This window comes from Panthera pardus, unplaced genomic scaffold (genome assembly GCF_024362965.1).
Source record: "Panthera pardus isolate Hobbes unplaced genomic scaffold, ASM2436296v1 HiC_scaffold_15, whole genome shotgun sequence".
Lineage (NCBI taxonomy): Eukaryota > Metazoa > Chordata > Mammalia > Carnivora > Felidae > Panthera > Panthera pardus.
In genome coordinates, this window is record NW_026526710.1 from 43,519,677 (window position 1) to 43,538,619 (window position 18,943).

The following is an 18,943-nucleotide window of genomic DNA, read 5'->3' on the forward strand; positions in this document are numbered from 1 at the left end:
CTCTGGGCTTCGGACCAGAGGGCAGGCTCTGAACCCTCGGGGCCACATTGCTGCTTGACGGTCACACGGTCAACACAAACACACGTGTATGTAGAGAAAGGTAAAATTTTTGTTTAAAATGGAGTCTGGCATTCTAATCTTCTGAATTGGGGTTTTAAAAAGAATTTTGACGGGCGCGTGAAGGGGCTGTGTAGATGGGGAGTCGTTCAGAAAGTGTGTTGGGGAAGACAAGCCCACAGGAAAGAGAAGGACAAGGTGAGCATGGGGGGTGGGGAGGAGGTGATGTGTACAGAGACCTTTAGGAGGTGGAAATAACAGATGACTCAGTGTGTGTGCACCTGAGTGCATGTGTGTGCATGTGTCCATGTGTGTGCATGTGTGTGTGTGTGTCAAGGAGGTAGTTGAGGGAAAGGACATGATGAGGGAAATCCCAAGGATTTTTTTATTGAGCACCTAGATGGGTGGGAAAGCCCTCACAGGAGGGAGGAAAGTTAGGGGGACCAGGAGGGAAGAGTTCCTCTGGGGCCTCATGAGAGGGTATTTTCTGCCAGCTGGACCTGTTCACCAGGCAGTTAGACACACACAGGTGGAAAAGAGTGGAATCAGCTGCATCATTCATACTCAAGTCTAAGGATGTGAGGTTCCCTGGAGAGGATATTTAAAAGAGGAAACAGCAGGGAAAGCTTAGGGACAGGACGTCAGACAGGATGGCAGAGTCTGATGGTTGGATTCAAGAGTGGCCAACACACAGAGATCACAGACCAAGTGGGATGGGATCAGGAGGAGGAGGCCACTGGACTCAATGCTCTCCTCCCCCAAACCCCGTTTCTGTGGGTTAATCTCTCGGCCACCTTTCACATTCATTTTTGCATGTTCACCCCTGCTTTATCAGTCCCCTTCATTGTCCCAGCCTGGTGTGCCTCTAAACCCGATTTATACCCTCACCTCCTTCAGCAAACCTTCCCAACTGCTCACCGCTGGGCCTCCAGCCCCCTGTTTTCTGCCCCCCGCAACCCTGTTATTTATGTTGTTTCCTCCCAAGATTCCAAGCATCTAGGGCAGAGGCTCTGCCTTCCTTGGAACCCCACAGTGCCTGATCACACGGTCCTGATTAATTGGTTGTTTATAACCCATAGCATAGAGTCTATTATTCTACTTGTATAGTTTGGATTTTTTTAAATCTTTATTATTTTTTTTTTAATTTTTTTTTAACGGTTTATTTATTTTTGAGACAGAAAGAGAGCATGAACGGGGGAGGGGCAGAGAGAGAGGGAGACACAGAATCGGAAGCAGGCTCCAGGCTCTGAGCCATCAGCCCAGAGCCTGATGCGGGGCTCGAACTCACGGACCGCAAGATCGTGACCTGAGCTGAAGTCGGACGCCCAACCGACTGAGCCACCCAGGCGCCCCTAATCTTTATTTTTGAGAGAGAGAGACAGAGAGACAGAGACAGAGTGCGAGTGGGGGAGGGGAAGAGACAGAGAGAAACACAGAATCCGAAACAGGCTTCAGGCTCTGAGCTGTTAGCACAAAGCCGGACGCGGGGCTGGAACTCACAAACCGCGAGATCATGACCTGAGCCGAAGTTGGACACTTAACCGACTGAGCCACCCAGGTACCCCTGTACAGTTTGGATTTTTAAAAATACACTTTCTTTACACCAGGAGCTCCTCTACCCTTTTTCGCTTACTCTCGGCTTTGTGAGTTCTTCCCAGGGCATGTTCTTCCCTGTTGGCTTGGCCTTTTGCTCCTCAAATCCTCCACAGGCAGCCTGGGAGCTGAGACGCATCTTCTGTTCCCTTGCATTTTCTCACTTCCCCATTGGTCTCTGTCGCCAATGTCCCTCACTCCCAATTTATGACAACCCCTCATCCTAGAACCCCTGGTGCATTCCTTCTGGCAGGCCATGCTTGCCTAAACACTTAGCTGTTTGTAAGTACCTACTCACTTAATCTGATGGGATTAAGACACGCAGCGTCATCTCCATGCCTTCTTACAGCATCAGCTCAGTGACTCCCTACCAGTCCTCTAGGCAACTACAATGGCAGGTGTCAGATCTCCACCGAGAGCTGCACAACTTCATCTTGAGTTCCTCCAATCCTCGTAGGTTCCAGGTAGAGCCGGAAAGAATCCTCACCCATACACAACTGTGTTTGCGTGTGTGTGTGCGCGCACGCACAATGAGCAACAGCAGTGATTATGATGATGATGGCGTCAATAAAAATCACTATCATTTTCTGAGCACTTATGCACGGCAGGCCCTATGCAAAGTGCTTTATCGACATCCTTCAGTCAGTCCTCCCTTCTCTGCCTGCCACTCTTCCGTGCCCTGTGGAATCTTGGGGTTTCTCTGAAATCACTGCAATGCTGGATAGGAATTTTTGGCTTCCTTTGTGGAGGTGAGATGGGGGTAGACCCAGAAACTCCACGATCAGCACAGAGGCTTTGGAGGACACCCATGGCGGCAGTGAAGTGAACTGACCTGATTCTACTTCATCTCTAGCTCTTATCGCCCCTCCCTCACAGAGAGGAACTGGGGTCCTGACGCTACAGTCGATCCGGGGAAACAATGACCTTCCCCTGGAGATCCAGTGCCTATGGAGCATGTGTCTGGGACAATATGCCACCAAATAAGCAATGCTTGATGGGATTCTAATTAAATTAAACAGAGAAGATAGAATCTAGGAGGGTAAGTTTCCTTAAAAAGAATCAACCGTCTTCCCAGTCTTGCTTGTTACACTTCCACGCCTGCTTAGGGCTATTACCTTTCTAATTGGAAAGAGGTAACAAACCAATGGTGTGGTGGTAGAGAAATACAAAATAGAAATTTCTCTATTTCTCTAAATTGTTTCAAAAAAACATCCAGTTGAGGAACTGACCAAAAAGAAGGGGTGGGGGGGGGGGGAAGAACTTTGCTGAGCTACAGGATTGGATGTAAGGGACAAGCAGAGATTGAATGTGGTGTTTAAGGTCAGTCAAGTGCCGTGAAACTATGGAAGACTGCAGAGGTTCTGATCCCAAGAAAAGTTAAAAATAAAGCCTTTTAGAACATCCTAGGTCTGGAAGTGCTGTTCCACTTTGAAAAGGCACAAGAACACACTCTAAAATAAAAGGTGATTTGAGAAGGATGACCTACGAGGGAGGGAAGGGGGAGGAAGGTGTGAGGCACCAGACTGCCGTGGGCAGGGCACTGGCGTGAGGGGAGGAAGGCCCGTGCAGGAGGCAGAGGGGTATTCTGGTTCGTGTCTTAGTCAGCTTGGGCTGCTATAACAAAATACCATAGAATGGGGTGCTTTAAAAAAAACCACCTAAACTTATTTCTTAAAGTTCTGGAGGCTGACGGATTTGGCTTCTGGGGAGAGCTCTCTTCCTGGCATGTGGATGGCTGTTGAGACAGCAAGTTCTCCGGTGTCTCTTCTTCTGAGGAAACTAATCTTGTGGAATCTACTGGATCAGGGCCTCATCCTTACAACCTCGTTTACCCTTCATTACCTCCATAAAGGCCCTACTCCAAATTCGGTCACACTGGGGACTAGTTAGGACTTAAACACATGAATTGGGCAGGGGGGCACAAACAGATGGATTGTTTGGCAAATGGCTGTTGGTTAAAGGGAAGGGGCCAGTGACAGGAGAAAGACAAGGCACAGCAGAAAAGGCAGAGAGGACTAGTGGAGCCACGGATGGGATTTCTGGCGTCAGGGAGTGGCGAGAGGAGACAGCTTCTCAATAATCATGAGGCCAGCTTTTCTGATAAGTGGGAATGGGTTTGGAATTTGAGAGGAGTAAAAAGATCCAGAAAAGCCTCCACGGGGAATGGGATAAGAATAAAGTGGGGGCTGCCATGCAATACCAAGGGGCCAGGCAAGGTGAGCTACCGTGATGGCCATCCAGACGTCAGCCTCAACGTCATCTCCTTGTGGACGTCTCGCCTAACCACACTGTTTTAATTTTCTGCATAGTACTTAGTGGTATCTGATGAAGTTATCATTCCCCCCTGTGCGATGTAAGCTCCATGGGACTCTGGATTCTTTTTTTTTTTTTGGCTTGCTTTTTGCTATTTCTAAGGCTGAGGGTAGTGCCTGACACAGTAAAAACCAAGGGAGTCTCTGCGAGCTGAATGGACGAAACGACTTTGCAATGGCGCCAATGAAAGAATTAGGTGACCTTCCACCCGTTGTCACTCAGGCTCCCAGGATCAAAAGTGTGGAAAGAGAAAGGTTATCCAGGACTTGCACTGGCAAGGTAGGAATGACAGAGGGGGCCACGTGAGGAAGGAGTTGAGGGTGCTAGTGAGTCTGCTGTGGAAATGGCTGAAAAGGAGAGAGATGACAAGGAAGAAAGGCAGACAGGGAGGGAGGGAGGATCGCAGACGTAAGAAGAGAGGAAGCAGGGAAGGCTGGAAAAGCGGGTTTAGTAGGAACGAGTCGGAGAATGAGATACTCTGGTCAGCAGGAGGAGGCTGGAGCCAGAGGTTGCTGGACACCAGCGTGTGTCCACAGGTGGCTGCCAGTGTGACAAGAAATGGAGGGAGGGGGACTGAAGTTTAGCCCACCAATGCACCGTGAAGTGGGGCAGCCCTTCCTAAGGCGTTCCATAAGCGGTAATAGTTGACGCTACTATCACAATAAAGGGCTCCGTGGTCAACTAAGTTTAGAAAGCATGAGTTAGAAAATTGATTCACATATTGCAGGATTTCTACAAATTTTTGAAATACTTAACAAGACTTCAAAGAAAGGTACAGTGTTCTCCAAATCTACTTGACTGATGAATCCTTTTTATTTCTCTCTAGGAATATCCCTAGGGCCTTCTGTTCCCCAGAAGAGAGGTCCTCAAAGTATGGTCCCTGGGACAGCACTATCAGCATCCCCTGGGGACCTGTTAGAAATGCAAATTCTCAGCTCCCATCCCAGACCTCTCTGATCAGAAAGTCAGGGTGGAGGCAGGATTCTGAACAAGCTCTCCAGGCAATTCTGATGCATACTGAAAGTCCAGAACCATTGAGCTAGAAAATACTTTTGAGAAGTCTGATTCGTGTTCAAATCTGGGAAAGACTATTCCTTAAGGGGTGAGATGAGTCATTCGTGTAAATGCTAAGGTCATATAATATGACTGCAGAAGTTGAAATGGAGAAGAAAAATGTGTGTCCAATTGTAATGTGCAAATTAAGATTGCAAAATTTAATATTAGCCTAATTCATAAATCACATCAAGATTTGAATACAAATGACTTTGGATTGCCTATTCCTTTGGATTATTCATCTTGTTATGTCCCTCTGTTAGCACGATTCAAGAGCTGACTTTTTTCCAACATACTTTATCAAGTTGTGGAGAGGGGGGTGAGGGAAAGGAAGAGAAATGTATTTGAAAACTATTTCCTTTCTTTCCCCTTGTCCATGCTTTGACAGAGTTACCGAAAAGTAATTATGAGGCCAAAAGGTAGACAGCAATGGAAAGGAGAAGATAGATCACATGGAAGCTGTATCATCACCTCTTAAGTAAAAAAAAACTGACCCTAAGTTTCTGTATTATATGTCTGGCTATCTAAACTCATATTTAAAACCTGATTTTAAAAGCAATTATTGGGGGGGGGGGGCGTCTGGGTGGCTCAGTTGGTTAAGCATCCGACTTCAGCTCAGGTCATGATCTCACAGTTTGTGAGTTCGAGCCCCGCATCTGGCTCTGTGCTGACAGCCCAGAGCCTGGAGCCTGCTTCAGATTCTGTGTCTCCCTCTCTCTCTGCTCCTACCCCGCTCAATGTCTGTCTCTCTCTCCTTCAAAAATAAATAAAAGCATTAAAATTTTTTTTAAAGCAATTATTTGCAAAGAGCTTTATAAATCAATCAACTCAGGAGCACTTTATCTACTTTTGTAATAAATGGTTGTTGGGTCAGCACAGATTTATCAGAAGGTATAATTTTCAAGTGTTAAAAAGCGTATCTGTCCCATTCCCTAGCAGAATAATGGTGTTTACCATGCATTTGTCGTTTGCAAAAAAGTTGCAAAAAAATTCGGGATATATAAATACTTCAATGGTACAATGAAAACAAAAATGTGACTCAAAGGAATCTGGGTGCATGTTTCCAAAGTAAAATTAGAATCTGGGCCTACATCTTAAAATGCATTTCGACTCGGAATTTTCCTAAAAAGGGGGAAAAAAAAAAAAAAACAAAGAAGACCCCTTAAACAATTATACAGAGCTAAATGATTAAGCTTTTTAAAGTGCTTTAGCCAAAAATAGTCTTAAGTTTCTAATGCATTTAGACATAAAGGCATATCAGAAATGAAAGAATAACATTGTTCAAAGATTTGCATGAGCACAAAGGCTTAATTGGAAGAAAAAAAATGATAAGAAATGTCTCTGATTTCTTAAGGTAGAAGTTTACAGAACTTCCATTCTTTCACTTGGTCAGCTCTGGTTCATTGCCCAGCAATATACATGACTGGCGGGGTCCCCGTGAATCCACTGGTCATGAATTCCCATGGGTCCTTCTACTAAGTGGGGATGAGCTACACTAGAGGTAGGTCTAAATTAAGATCTGTGTTTCCTATAGAAAACCACCTGCAGCTCTTAGCTAGTTTAATTTGTGCAACCTTAGAGTGATCCATTTCTCAATACTATGGACCACTGAACTATAGTATTGCCAGCATGAAGGAAGGCTTCATTCTGAAATTGTGGCCCTCATCTAGAGAGTTGTCTGTTCTCCCCAACTTCATTCAAGCATACTGAAGAAAGGTCAGGTCCAAAGTCATTAGACTGCAGATTCTAAAACCTGCTTCCTGTTCCCAGAGTTGGAAGGGCATTTCTGATCAGACAGAGGTTGAGTTAGTTCATATAGCAGGTGAATTTCTTTCCCCATGTGAATTCCTGGAACTCATATGCAATAGCGCTGTGCTAAGAGTTGGCCCTCATGTATACAGGAAGGTGATGGCCATCTGGCAAAACACCTGGACCTTCTTACCTCCTCAAAAAATGATGAGCAGTGATTCTGGAGAGGAAACCAGTGCTAAACAGAAATAAGACCAACCCCCATCTTTGCGGGCCACTCACAATTTCTGAAAATGGTTCTGAGGTTATAAATACCTAAAGGCCCTGATAGAAATTTTAAAGGGTAAGACATTTAACATTTTTTTCATGTGCCTTATCTTATACAATTGAACAAAACCCCCGTATACTCACACTGTTGATTTCTCTTATCCCTAAATCACTCTAGTAGTTACAGAGGGACCCACCATTTAGCACTGTAATATAGTACAATCTCCCCCATTAAATTGTTTTCCTGGGGGGCACAGAGTATTAAAAATTTTTTTCTTCACTTGCTAAGATGGGGAGATTAATGACACCCACCTTCTAGGTGGCTGAGAGGAATAGGGGAGCTAACATACATGAAATTCCTAGCACAAGAAAAGTGCTTAATACTTACTAACTACTGGTAGCAACCATTATTAAGAAGAGGCAGTTGTACCTGGGAGTTAAGAGCACAAACATGGAAGCCTGAGTGCAGCATCCAAATCCTGGCTCTGTCACTCACCAGTATGCGGCCCTGGACAAGTTACTTAATCTCTCTGGGCCTTGATATCCTCATCTCAAAGATACTAACAGTACCATCCAGTACCAAAGATACAAACAGTCATCCATTTGGGTGACAAATGGAAATTGGATTAGATACTATATTACAAAGTCTTTGGAAAACATCCTGGCACATAGGAGGTGCTATACTGGTGTTACTATTTAATTCTTACCACAACCCTCAGGGGTGGGTGAAGCCAAGGTTTCGGGTCATACAGCTAATGGTGGGTCCACGGTTCTAAGCAAGTCGAAGACGCAGCTGATGTCAGTATGCCTCATCAGAGGGTTACATGCGAGTCTCTAGTTGCACACGACTGTTCCATTCCCTGGTGGCACATGCCTGCCTCAGATGGCTTATCACCTTCACTAGTATTCCTGATTACTAACTGGCAACGCAGATGCTCTTAACGCACAGCATGTGCCAGCATCCTGCATGCCAGAGGTTGACAGCACTTCCTTGTATTGATTTGCTTAAATGCATAGGAAAACAGATCTCTTACTTGTCTCTGGGAAACTGACAGCGAGTGGATCTGAATAGACCACCGTGCCTGCTTTCTCTCCCCTCCCTGGTCCACAGCACAGGGGGAAATGGGTAACTCCGAGGGGTGGATTCTTCCAGCCACCCCTGTTGAGCCTCAGTTGTTTCTGTGAAGGAGCCAAAGGAGGTTTTTAAAGTTGGCTCAGGCTTCCCTTTCCACTGAGGGTGGGGCAATGGTGAGAAAGTAAGAGAAAGACCAGAGGCTAGGCCAAGAATTTTGCTTGTGAATGTATACCACTGCCATCTGCTGGATGGAATGGGTATCAGATCTGTTCCGATGTTTCTTTGCTGTATAATAAGCAAATTCACTGATTTCCCATTATGGGTTCAGAACCTAGTGGTTTCATCATTTCACAGAATCAGTTCTAAATGTCTGCAGATCTTGGAAATCTCATGACAACCGTGCACAGAAGGACTATCATGTGAGTAACTGAAAGGTAAGCTGATGATGTCTTTGAAGCAATGCCCTATTTGGCATTACTAGTTCCCCAGATCAGAGTTAGTCTGTTCCCAAATGGTTGATCGAATTGGTTAGAATAAGCCCATAACTATCCAGCAAGGGCATCTGGCAGAACTTGGACCCTCCTGTCAATGGCAAAAAGTACTTACAGGGAAGTGAAATCACCATCTGGCCTTAGTCTTGTGTTCTCTGAAATTCTGTGTTCATGTATCCAGTAATTATTTATTGGGCACTTATCCTGTGTGCCAGGCACATATCAGGAACTAAGGAAGCAAAGAGGAATAAACGTAGTCCCATTTAATGATATTAAATGGATATTTTCTGAGTGCTTACTACGTGCCAGGCACATGCATCCAGTCCTCAGAACCACCCTAGGATTTATTATTATCTCATTGACAATGATCTTATATTATTTCATTTACAAAGACCTTATACTATTATCTCATTTAGAGTGACTCTTCCTGTCTCATTTACAGTTCAGAAAACTGAAGCTTAGGGAGATTAAGTAACTTACACTAGATAATACAGTTAGAGCTGGAGTGAGATTTGAATGTGGGTAGTGGGAGTGGACGGGTGGAGGAGAGAAGGGTTGGCAGGGGTTATGTAGATGTTTTTTCTCATGTACAGAGTCTGGGTCTTTCATTTTACACACATTTTCTGTCCCATTAGCACAGAATCCCGGCAAAGTAAAAGTGCCACACAACACTACGTAATGTAGCAGCAGATGCTTTGGAAAGATTGATCAGGAAGAATATCACTTCCTCTAGCAAGCATCTGAAATCTATCTAGTTAACATTCTCTTCAGTTCTTAACTCTTCCTAACAGCAGCCTCAGTGTCGACAGCAAGACCTGAATTATCGTCGGTTCTCATTGAATGGAAAACAAATCAGCATTTTGGCCTGCATGACAGATATGGGAGAGTGAATGATTTGCTCAGCAGCAGCTAGGGAGCGATTCAGATGTATGATCACAACAACCGCAAATCGCTTTTCATTTGTTCTCTCTCTGCTCTTGTGTACGAGCAGGGAAGGTGCAGGTGCCAGTGAGGGGATGCCAGGGTGGACGGGAGCAGGAAGAAGAGAAGAGACGACGAATGGAAGCTGGTGGCAGAGAAGAAAAACACTCTGTGCCAAGTGCCTCTGAAAAGTGTTCAAATAGTTTCTACTGGACAGAAAGAAGCAGAAGTGTAGGCGGGACAGGAGAGTGGCTAATGGTGGGTAGGGGTTTGTAGTCAGCTCGCTGGGCTAGAATCTCTGCTATGCCAGTAGCCTAGTCTTTGACCTCAGACAAGTCACAGAATCTTTTTATTCCTTACTTCATACACCTGTAAGACGGGGGCCGGCTTACAGTGCTGTTTTGGGGGTTTATTAAAGTAGTCTAGACTGCCCTCCGTTATTTGCAGCAAGGGGCCAGAATTTGGATGGATCCTTTAGAAAAACTGCCCTTAGGCTGGCTCGATGCTATTTATTTACACATCAGTTTGCTATACATACTCATATTTTGCCTCTCCACATCCTATAAGGCAGGTTGGAGAGTTATTTTCATTCCCATATTTATAGAAGAAACGGATCTCCATGTGTTTGGTTGAAATGAAGATGTTTGTCCAAGCACAGCCTGCCCTCAGGGCCACCCACATGAGAACCACCAAAAAAAAAAAAAAAAAAAAAAAAAGCATCCTATGGAATCACATTTGTGTATCAAACTCCTATGCAGAGAGTGGTTTTCAAATTGTTTCTTGGAAATAACTGAAACCCGAATTTCTTGGAAGGAGCTCCAACCTGGAATTTCCTAGAAGTACAAACAGAAAGGGGAAAGGCTATTATAAGCATTCATGGCAGATTTCTTTCACTGAAATTCTCTTTCAAATCAGTTTTGAAGTTGAAAGAAAAACTGAATACCTAATTTTAAGATTATTTTTAAAATTAATCTACTGTTCATCAGCCAATGTTATTTTGGTGGTGAATAACATATTGGGCAAAACACTATTTCCTGATTGTTGCACGTGCTTGTGAGGCGCAATGTGAGGGAACGCGTTTTAGAGAAATAAGAATGAATGGAAAGAATGGACAAAATATTAGAAATACCGAAAACAGTTCCACATAAGTATTAAAGTGTAGTACTGAGACACACACTAGCCTAGGATCAGTACAAAAAGTGAGGGGACACAGGCACTAAAATCTAACTAAGGGGGAGAAAGCAGAGCTAACTCAAATCAGAACAAACAAATGCTACTGTGCTGAGGTTCTGAAAAGTTCTGTTACTGAGTGATCTCTAAGAATTGTGCCAGTTATTTGTATGTCGGTGGGCTTTTAAAAAGCGTGGTTGAAGAAGTTTTCTAATAATTTAATATATGTTCATGAAACTTTTAACACAATTACCTGCACTGTAAGGCACAGACTTGACTCTCTTTCAGAAGGTTAAACACGGGCCTATTCAAATGAGGGGGTGCCTGGTGGCTCCGTCGGTTAAGCGTCCAACTTCAGCTCAGGTCATGATCTCGCAGTTTGTGAGATCGAGCCCCGCGTCGGGCTCTGTGCTGACAGCTCAGAGCCTGGGGCCTGCTTTGGATTCTGTGTCTCCGTCTCTCTCTGCTCCTCCCCCACTCACACTCTGTCTCTCTCAAGAAATGAATGAACATTAAGAAACTTTTTTAAAAAATGATGAATTCCAACTTAGCTGGAATTGGATACACAGACCATCGCGGTTTAGTTCATAAATGAAAAGGCACCCTGGATAACAGGGTGAGAGCAGGGAGATCAGCGCCTGACACGGTACATGCTCCATACACAATTGTCAAGCAAGTGGAGAGATTGGAGGAACTCCGGTTTCCCTTGGGAGCTCAGTTACACAGGATGTAAATGAGACTCATCAGTGCTCCTCATTCTGGCTACTAGAAATGAAGCGAAAGCTACAAAATCTGCCCCGTCTTCAGAATCCCAGTGTCTGTTCAGTTAACACATCAGAAACCTAGGCATCGGCATCTCTCTTCTTGTTCACTGATAAACCAATCCTTTTACTACATTCTGTCAATTTCACCCTCTAAATACAGCCTACAATTTTACCTTCCATCCCTCTGTTTCCCCTGCTACTACCTGAACCTCAGCTATATCTTCTCTTGCCTGAATGATTGTTATAGTCTTCCAAGGGCTATGCCTCATCCATTCTTGGTGCCACTATTCATCGCCCACAGTAACACTGGAATTATCCTTTCAAAACACAAATCTGATTAAGTCCCTTGTACTTCAAAGCTCTAATCGTTGTTCAACTGTTTGATTAACGTCTGTCTCTCTCCATGTGAATCTTAAGCTCCAGGAGACTGGGGACTCTGAATGCTTTTTCTCACCATTGGGTCTCTGGCATCTAACACAGTGTTTTGTATACAGCAGGCACAAATAAATATTTGTTGAATCAATAAATGAACCGAATGAATACTGGCTTGTTATTCTTAAAGGATAATCTCTCTGTTTTGCCTTCCACACTGTTATCTCAAATCAAACTCATCAACACGCTTAACGTGATTTACATCTAGTATATTTTTATGAATGAAAAGCCAGAGTGCCTAAGAAAATTGAATTGTTTCTCGCTTCTGCATGAGTAAGCTATTAAAATAAGCAAACGTGCTTGCATCCGAAATTTTCATTTTTATTCCCAAGATGGTTCTACCTAAAGATGGAGAAAATAAGAGCTCCCCTTGCTTGGGAAACTGTAAATTGCAGTCCCAAAGAAGGTCCGGAAATGCAGTTTAAGATCCAACTAAATATAAGACTTAATGAACTGATGGCTCACAAACAAATATCCTTTGAATGATTCAAAATGGAAAAGATCTTAGCCGAAAACACCACATTTCAGAATTAGGGAACAATCATTCTGATTTTAAGATGTTGAGAAAAGAAAGCATTTGTGCAAACAACTTATTGCTAAACCTAGAACTACATGGAAGTTTAATTTTCAGAAAGTTCTTGGATACAATACATCTTTTGCTAATTACTTTTACATTTAACAACAAACTGCTTTGGATAAATAATCGTATGCCAAAAGGTCCATAATGCTATTTAACAAATGGGATAATACATTTTCATCATCATCTAGTAGAAGTCTTAATACATTTACTTTCCCAGTACTTAGGTAGTATAATTTGTACCATAATTACTGAATATTCTCCGAAATAAATACCTCACATCAGAGTAATGTGGATGGTCAGTAAATCACTATTACTTAAATAAGGATGAACCAAGCTATCATTGCGCACCCCTACTATGCAAGCCCTGGCAAAGAATTACAAATATGAAAATCTTACAGCTAGAAGAGAGACCTCTAGTGTGTGTTAGAGAACTTTATATTGTGCTTCGGGCATAATTAATACAGCAAAATCACTGCAGTCATTTTGAATACTGTGGTGGGAGATTTTTTGCCAACTATCATTCACGCTCGATCCACTTCAAAATTTCTTCCCAGCAAACGTATCATATTTTTGCCTACTTTCTTTTTTGTAATCATATTGCCTAAAACCAATGAAGTTTTCTCCGTGATGCAAAGTTTTAAAATTCAGCGGTCACCTTTGCAACCTAATTAGTAAACATTAAACCTACTGTCATCATAACAATCGCTAACAATTCTTTGCATTCAAGCAGCAGCAGGACTCCTGAGCCAAATTGTTGCAGCCAGTGTGCGGTCTCCTGAACACCAGCCCCTCACGGTAAGCCAAATGCCACACAAATATAAACACGAGGAATAGATCGGCACATCGCCCATTATCCAGGAGATAAATGGACCCACTACTATTTCAAATTCACCAAGTAGGTTAGCTATTAGATTCCACGGTTTCCTACATATGCAGGTAAATTCCTTGATGTAAAATCAGATTTAATGAATCATGCAAGGCATCAGCCTCAGCCTTTAAAAATCCTTTATTTTCTCCTTTTCCACATTAAAAACACATTTGAGATAAACACAGAAGATGTTTCTCCAAAGAACACACATACACACAAAACAGGAGGTCTCTTAAGGAGTCTACTGCTGAGAAGGTAAAAGCATTTTGCTCATTTTTAATTTGCTAAAACAATCCAAGCATGCTTGGTACCCAGAGGGTATTCTCAAATAAACTTGTATCTCTAGCTGCCAGCTTAGTTGATTGAAAACAGAAGGCAAACGTTTCTTAAAGAATGAGTATGTTAAACTGTTATGTCTCTCCCAGTTCCACCAAGGACACACACACACACACACACACACACACACACACACACGTCAAAGATTTGCTTGAAAGCAGCCGCCAGTTCTCTATGATCTAAAAGGTAATGCAGCATTTGTACCAAATTACTGCTGCCTACTGCGGTGCACCTCTTAGCGACGAAGCCGGTGCCACGGGGACACTGGGCAGTTCCTGCGTGCTGTTCTCCACGCACAAAGCCGACAGCCCCATTTGCAACTTTGCTAACTTAGTTGGTTTCCGCCCAGCCGGCCCCCGAAGCACAGTCACGGTGAAAACGTTTTGATACCAGAAAATCATTTCCACGACAGTTGCAAGTGTTCGAAAGCACAAAGGCAGACACTGCCGACCCGATCTAGCTAGGAAGTTTCGGTACTGGGGCGGCCGTGCGGAGCACGCGTCCAGGTAAGGGATTTCTGCACCTCAAGTCTGGTGCTCTCTCCCTGGATGTTTTGGGGGTCGACCTCACTTTTAACGCGAACTCGCCAGAACGCGCCCCCCACCCCACCCCGTTCTTTTTTGAGGAGGCTCGGACTCTGTTTTCCAGCCGGGTCCCTCTGGGGGGCGGGAGAGGAAGCACACTTCACATTTCAATAAAGAGGGGCGGCGGGGTGGGGGGGTGGAGGGGAGGAAAGAGGTCAGAAAGGAGCCAAACTGCATCCCTCCCGCCCACCTCCGTGCCCCAAGCGCTGGTTCAGGCGCGGAGACGGGAGGCGGCCGGGACACTCTGTCCCTTTAAGGGAACCTTGGCCGCCAGAAGGGGAGGGAAGGATGCGGGCTCCGGACTCGGACTCGGCGCTGCAGGCATCGCGGAGTAGAGGCGAGCGCAGCAAAGCCACAGCCATTACCTGCAGCGCTCACATCCTTCCCCCACCCCGACACCCCCTCCCCCGTCCCCGCCTCCCAAGGAGACTTCTAATCCGGAGCATGTGCCGTGCCCTTTATCCGGGGAGGAGGTGGGGAGGAAGAGGAATGAGAGCTTTTTAAAAATAAATGAAACGTTTGCACCCAGGGAGGGGGGGGGGGGGGCTGGAAAAGGGAGGGAGTGGTGGGAGGGGGCTTTAAAGGCGCCCGGGTGGGCGGAGGCGGCGAATCCGGATCAGCCCGGCCGGAGACGGACGGCGGACAGCGCTGGGCACCGGCCGCGGCTCACAAAGAGGGAGCGGCGCGGTCCGGCCCGGGCAAAAGGGGAAGGAAAAACCGCCTCGGGGCCCGATCCGCTCGGCAGCCACAATGGCGTCTTTCACTGGGCGTCCGGGGGCGCCACCGAGGCTGCGGGCGAGGAGGGGGCGGCGGGCCCCCACCCCCCGGCAGGCGGCAGGAGCGGAGCCCGGGGCGCCGCCGCCCCCGCGCGCCCCGCTGGGCGCTGCGCTCGGCTGGGGGCGCTCGGGCCGGCGGCGGCGGGCCGGGCCCGCGGCGCCGGGAGGCTCTCGGCGGGGCTGCTGTGCGGGCGCGGAGCTCTGCGCCGGGAAGAAAGGGACGCGCGCGGCTCGGCGAGGAGGGAGGGGTGAGGGGAGGGCGGGGGAGAGCCGCGGCGAAGCGGCCGCCGGGGAGGCTGGCGCGCGAGCGGCGGGCGGGCGGGCGGCGCTGGCACAGGCTCCGAGAGCCGCGGCTGCTCAGCTTCCAGATCCGGAACCGGGCCCCGGCGCGCGGGCTCCGGCCGCCCCGGCCCCGGCCCCGCCGGCCGCGCCCGCTCCGCCCCGCTCGCGCCCGCTCCCGCTCGAGGAAGAAAGCCGAGAACCCGCAGAAGCAGCCCCGGAGCAGGCAACGGCCGCTGCCCCGCCGCCGGCCCGAGCGGATCCCGAGCCGCCGCGGCGGGCTGTGTGTGTGCGAGTGTGCCGCGCTCTCGCCCCATGCCTGGCACATGCGTAAAAGCGAGTTGCGCCCAAAGTCCCAGCCATACCCTCCTTAGCAAATAATAACAAACCCAAACCGTCAGATCTTACCTGAAACATTGAAGCACAAAGTCTCTCTCCAAGTCCCCTTTTCCTTTTCCTCTCCCCCCTTTTCCGATTTCTCTCCCAGCGATCTGCTCGGCTCGCCACACCAGAGAGAAATGCAATAGCTTGGCTAAGGTAGACAGAACAAAATACAGAGAAGAGTTGCTCCAGGGCTTTGAAACCCCTCAAGGCAAGGATCAGGATACAATTAGCTCATGCCTCTACCTCCAGTCTAAATCAATCTCCAAAATAAAACTTAAATCAAATTAACTGATCACTGGGCAGACAATTGATCTCCTTCAAAAATAAAGCTCTACGTATACGTATAGATAAATACACATATAGGAATTTTTTTTCCAGGTTTTTTTTTTTTTTTTTTTTTTTGGTGGAAAAACAGTCTTATTCCAGCCTCCAACTTGCTTTTTACCCTCCTCTTGCACAGAAAAGCTGATTTTAATCGTTGTGATTAGTTTTGATGTAACGTTTCCGCGGGCGATTTCTGCAAATGGATGGAGTGTTTCTTTGCCAAAAGAGGGAAAAGCAGCAGATGATGATAATTATAAGGATTGTTGGTTGTTTCTTTTTATTTGTGTTTAGGGCTCTCTCTTCACTTTCTCAAGTTGACCTGACATTGCTGTTACACTAAGGTCGCACAACTTGTTGATGAGGATCACCGCCCTGTCTGATCAAAGGATAGGTGATAATTTGGCAACAGAGCAGCACATTTTTGGTTCCTTTGGCGACATAACGTCCCAAATGACGTGGATAAAAATAAGCACATGCAGTCTGCTTTGCCCCAATCAAGTCTGAATCAGCGCCTGGGGGTGATACACAAACTCATTTCAAATGTTCAACCATGCAGAATTGCAAAAAGATTGAAGGAGTTACACCACATTTTTTAAAAAAATAGCAAAATTAAAACAAACCCTACATTAGGTGTAGCCAAAGACCTGCCATTTAGGTTTTATTTGATCAACCTTCTAAACATATCTCGCCAGCTCCCTTCTGTTTGCTTCTCTCCACCTGGTACCTTTTATGGGGGTGGGGGTGGGGGGGTTGAATAATTCCATTATTTGACGGAAGTGCTCAACAGAGCTAAAGAGTCTAACATAAACACATTTCCCCAGATTGCAACTCTAGTTATCTCCCCCGCTCCTCATCACTACTTCTTTTCTAGGTCTTTGTTCAAAGAGATTGTGCCTGAGTCAGTCGTTATCTTAATTCTTTCTAGTTACAGTGGGATATTTGGTTGTAACTCTGAGGTCACCTTTCATTAGTGTTATATCCTTGCAGGATACTTTTTGAAATGGTATATTTTTTTGAGCACTTCACAGTTCATTAATTCAAAGACTTTGCTGACATTTCTTATGAAAAAGACCAGGCTGTAAGGCCAAGGAAACTAAAAAAAAAAAAAAAAAGAAAAAAGAAAGAAAGAAAGAAAAAGAAAAAGAAAGGAAGAAAGAAAAGAAAGAAGGAAAGAAAGAGAAAACCCTAAATAGAACCAGACATGTCCTGTGAATACCTGCAATTGGCAGCCTTTCACAGGAAGTCTTTTTTAAACTATCATCTTTCTTTTAAGGTAAGAAACTGCTGCAATCCCAGCAGCAAAGGGAAGGCTCAAGGTTCTAAAAAAGATCGCCAATCACATCAGTGTAATAGCAACATGAGTGATTAATGTCATTATGAGAATCAGGGCGTTGGTAGATTTTTTTTTTTAACACAAGTTCACATGACACGGGTATCTGCTTTGAGAAAATCAGTGACCTGTAGGAAGAAAAAACGAATGGCCCCCAAAACAACATGAAACAAAGTCACATTTTTCTTTGCTCATTATCTTTCTCTTCCCCTGCTCCCACCCAACACAAGGTAGATACATCCTCTAATCAGCAATGAAAAATTTTAAATGGTCACGAAACCCCAAATTCAGTTGAATAAGAACTTTGTTCTTGCCCCCCAAATGGCACTAAATGTTGATATAGGAGGATGTGAGAAGACAAGACACTGATATGACTTAATACATAGAAGGTGTGGCTCCAAACCACTTTTATTAAAGTCTGGAGGGCCTTGTGTCACTCTCCTGGAATGTTAGAGCTGGGCAGATCATTTGTGGACTTCTAGTTCTTTACATCATTTTACAGATGAGGAAGCGGAAGCAGCTTGCCCAAGGTCACACGCCAGTCAGTGACAAGACCAAGATCAGGCCAGGAGGGGTAGGGGTAGAACAAAGGTGAGTGGTACCCCCCTGAAGGCACTCAGCTTGAGAAACTGCACAGCATTCTAAATTATACTGACATGGCCTAAAAACCATACTTCCAGAATTCCCTTTCTGGAGTTGTCCTTAACAACCTGTTAGCACAATCTTTTAAATATCTCTCATGGCAGCAAATCCCTGTCCTTTGAGGTTTAACTTTTGGAAACAAGCACTCTCCTCCCACCCCTCCCAAAAAAATGGGTATCAGGTCTGGGAATAAGTGAATAATGAAGATGCTTACACTATTTAGAGTCAAAAAAGAAAGTATGACTAAAAACAATGAGGCCAATTTTCTTATTAATTCCTAAATGAACCGAAGACTACTGGCAAAATATTTTAAGCAATGGAATTACTGGGATTTTGGTTTCCTAGATAACTGCTTTGAAGAGAATAATATTCACTCGAACAAATTAAGTTCTGAGATGTTCGCTTTAAAGGTGTTTAAATACTTCAGAATGATATCACTTACAAAAAGACACTCTTTTTAAGCTTAAGGTAACTGACGTTTTAAAGTGATGCATCTTTCAGTTGATTGCTGACTTTGTGGTAATCCCAATGGCAAATGGACTGCAGAGTCAAGTCTCATTTTATCATGTTGAGGATCCTAATTTTCTCGTAGTTTGAAGGAGACTCAAAGTTGAGACTGTGAGGATTCAGAAGGAAAACTTATTTTGTACCAGGCAATACAAAGAGAAGAATAAACTTCACAACCTTCAAATCAAGGATGACAACAACTTATTTTACATTTTAAGAAGGAGTTTTAATGAAATGGCATGTGAAAAGCAAGGTCCGTGTCTTGCCAAGTATAAGATACGAATTTACCAACTTCGCTTCCATCAGCCCGTGCAATTGTGAAATTACCTCAAAGTATTTTTTATCTGACTAATATCTGTGCAAGTGAATGCATGCAGTTTGTGATCTCTACAGTGCTTTTTTTTTTTTTTTTCACCAATCATGAAGAAGTTGGGGGGGGGAAGTATAT

The 18,943-nt window shown here is 45.1% G+C and overlaps 1 protein-coding gene across 1 annotated transcript in view; it reads right to left on the reverse strand.

Annotated features, from left to right (window-relative positions):
* The window catches only part of KCTD1 (potassium channel tetramerization domain containing 1), a 186,496-nt gene extending 170,650 nt beyond the window's left edge, over positions 1 to 15,846 (reverse strand). Inside the window, exon 1 of the mRNA XM_019465496.2 lies at positions 15,717 to 15,846. Within this exon, the coding sequence (XP_019321041.1) occupies positions 15,717 to 15,725 (9 nt within the window). The 5' untranslated portion in view covers positions 15,726 to 15,846. The remainder of the gene's footprint in view (positions 1 to 15,716) is intronic.
* Between the last annotated feature and the right edge of the window lie 3,097 nt (positions 15,847 to 18,943).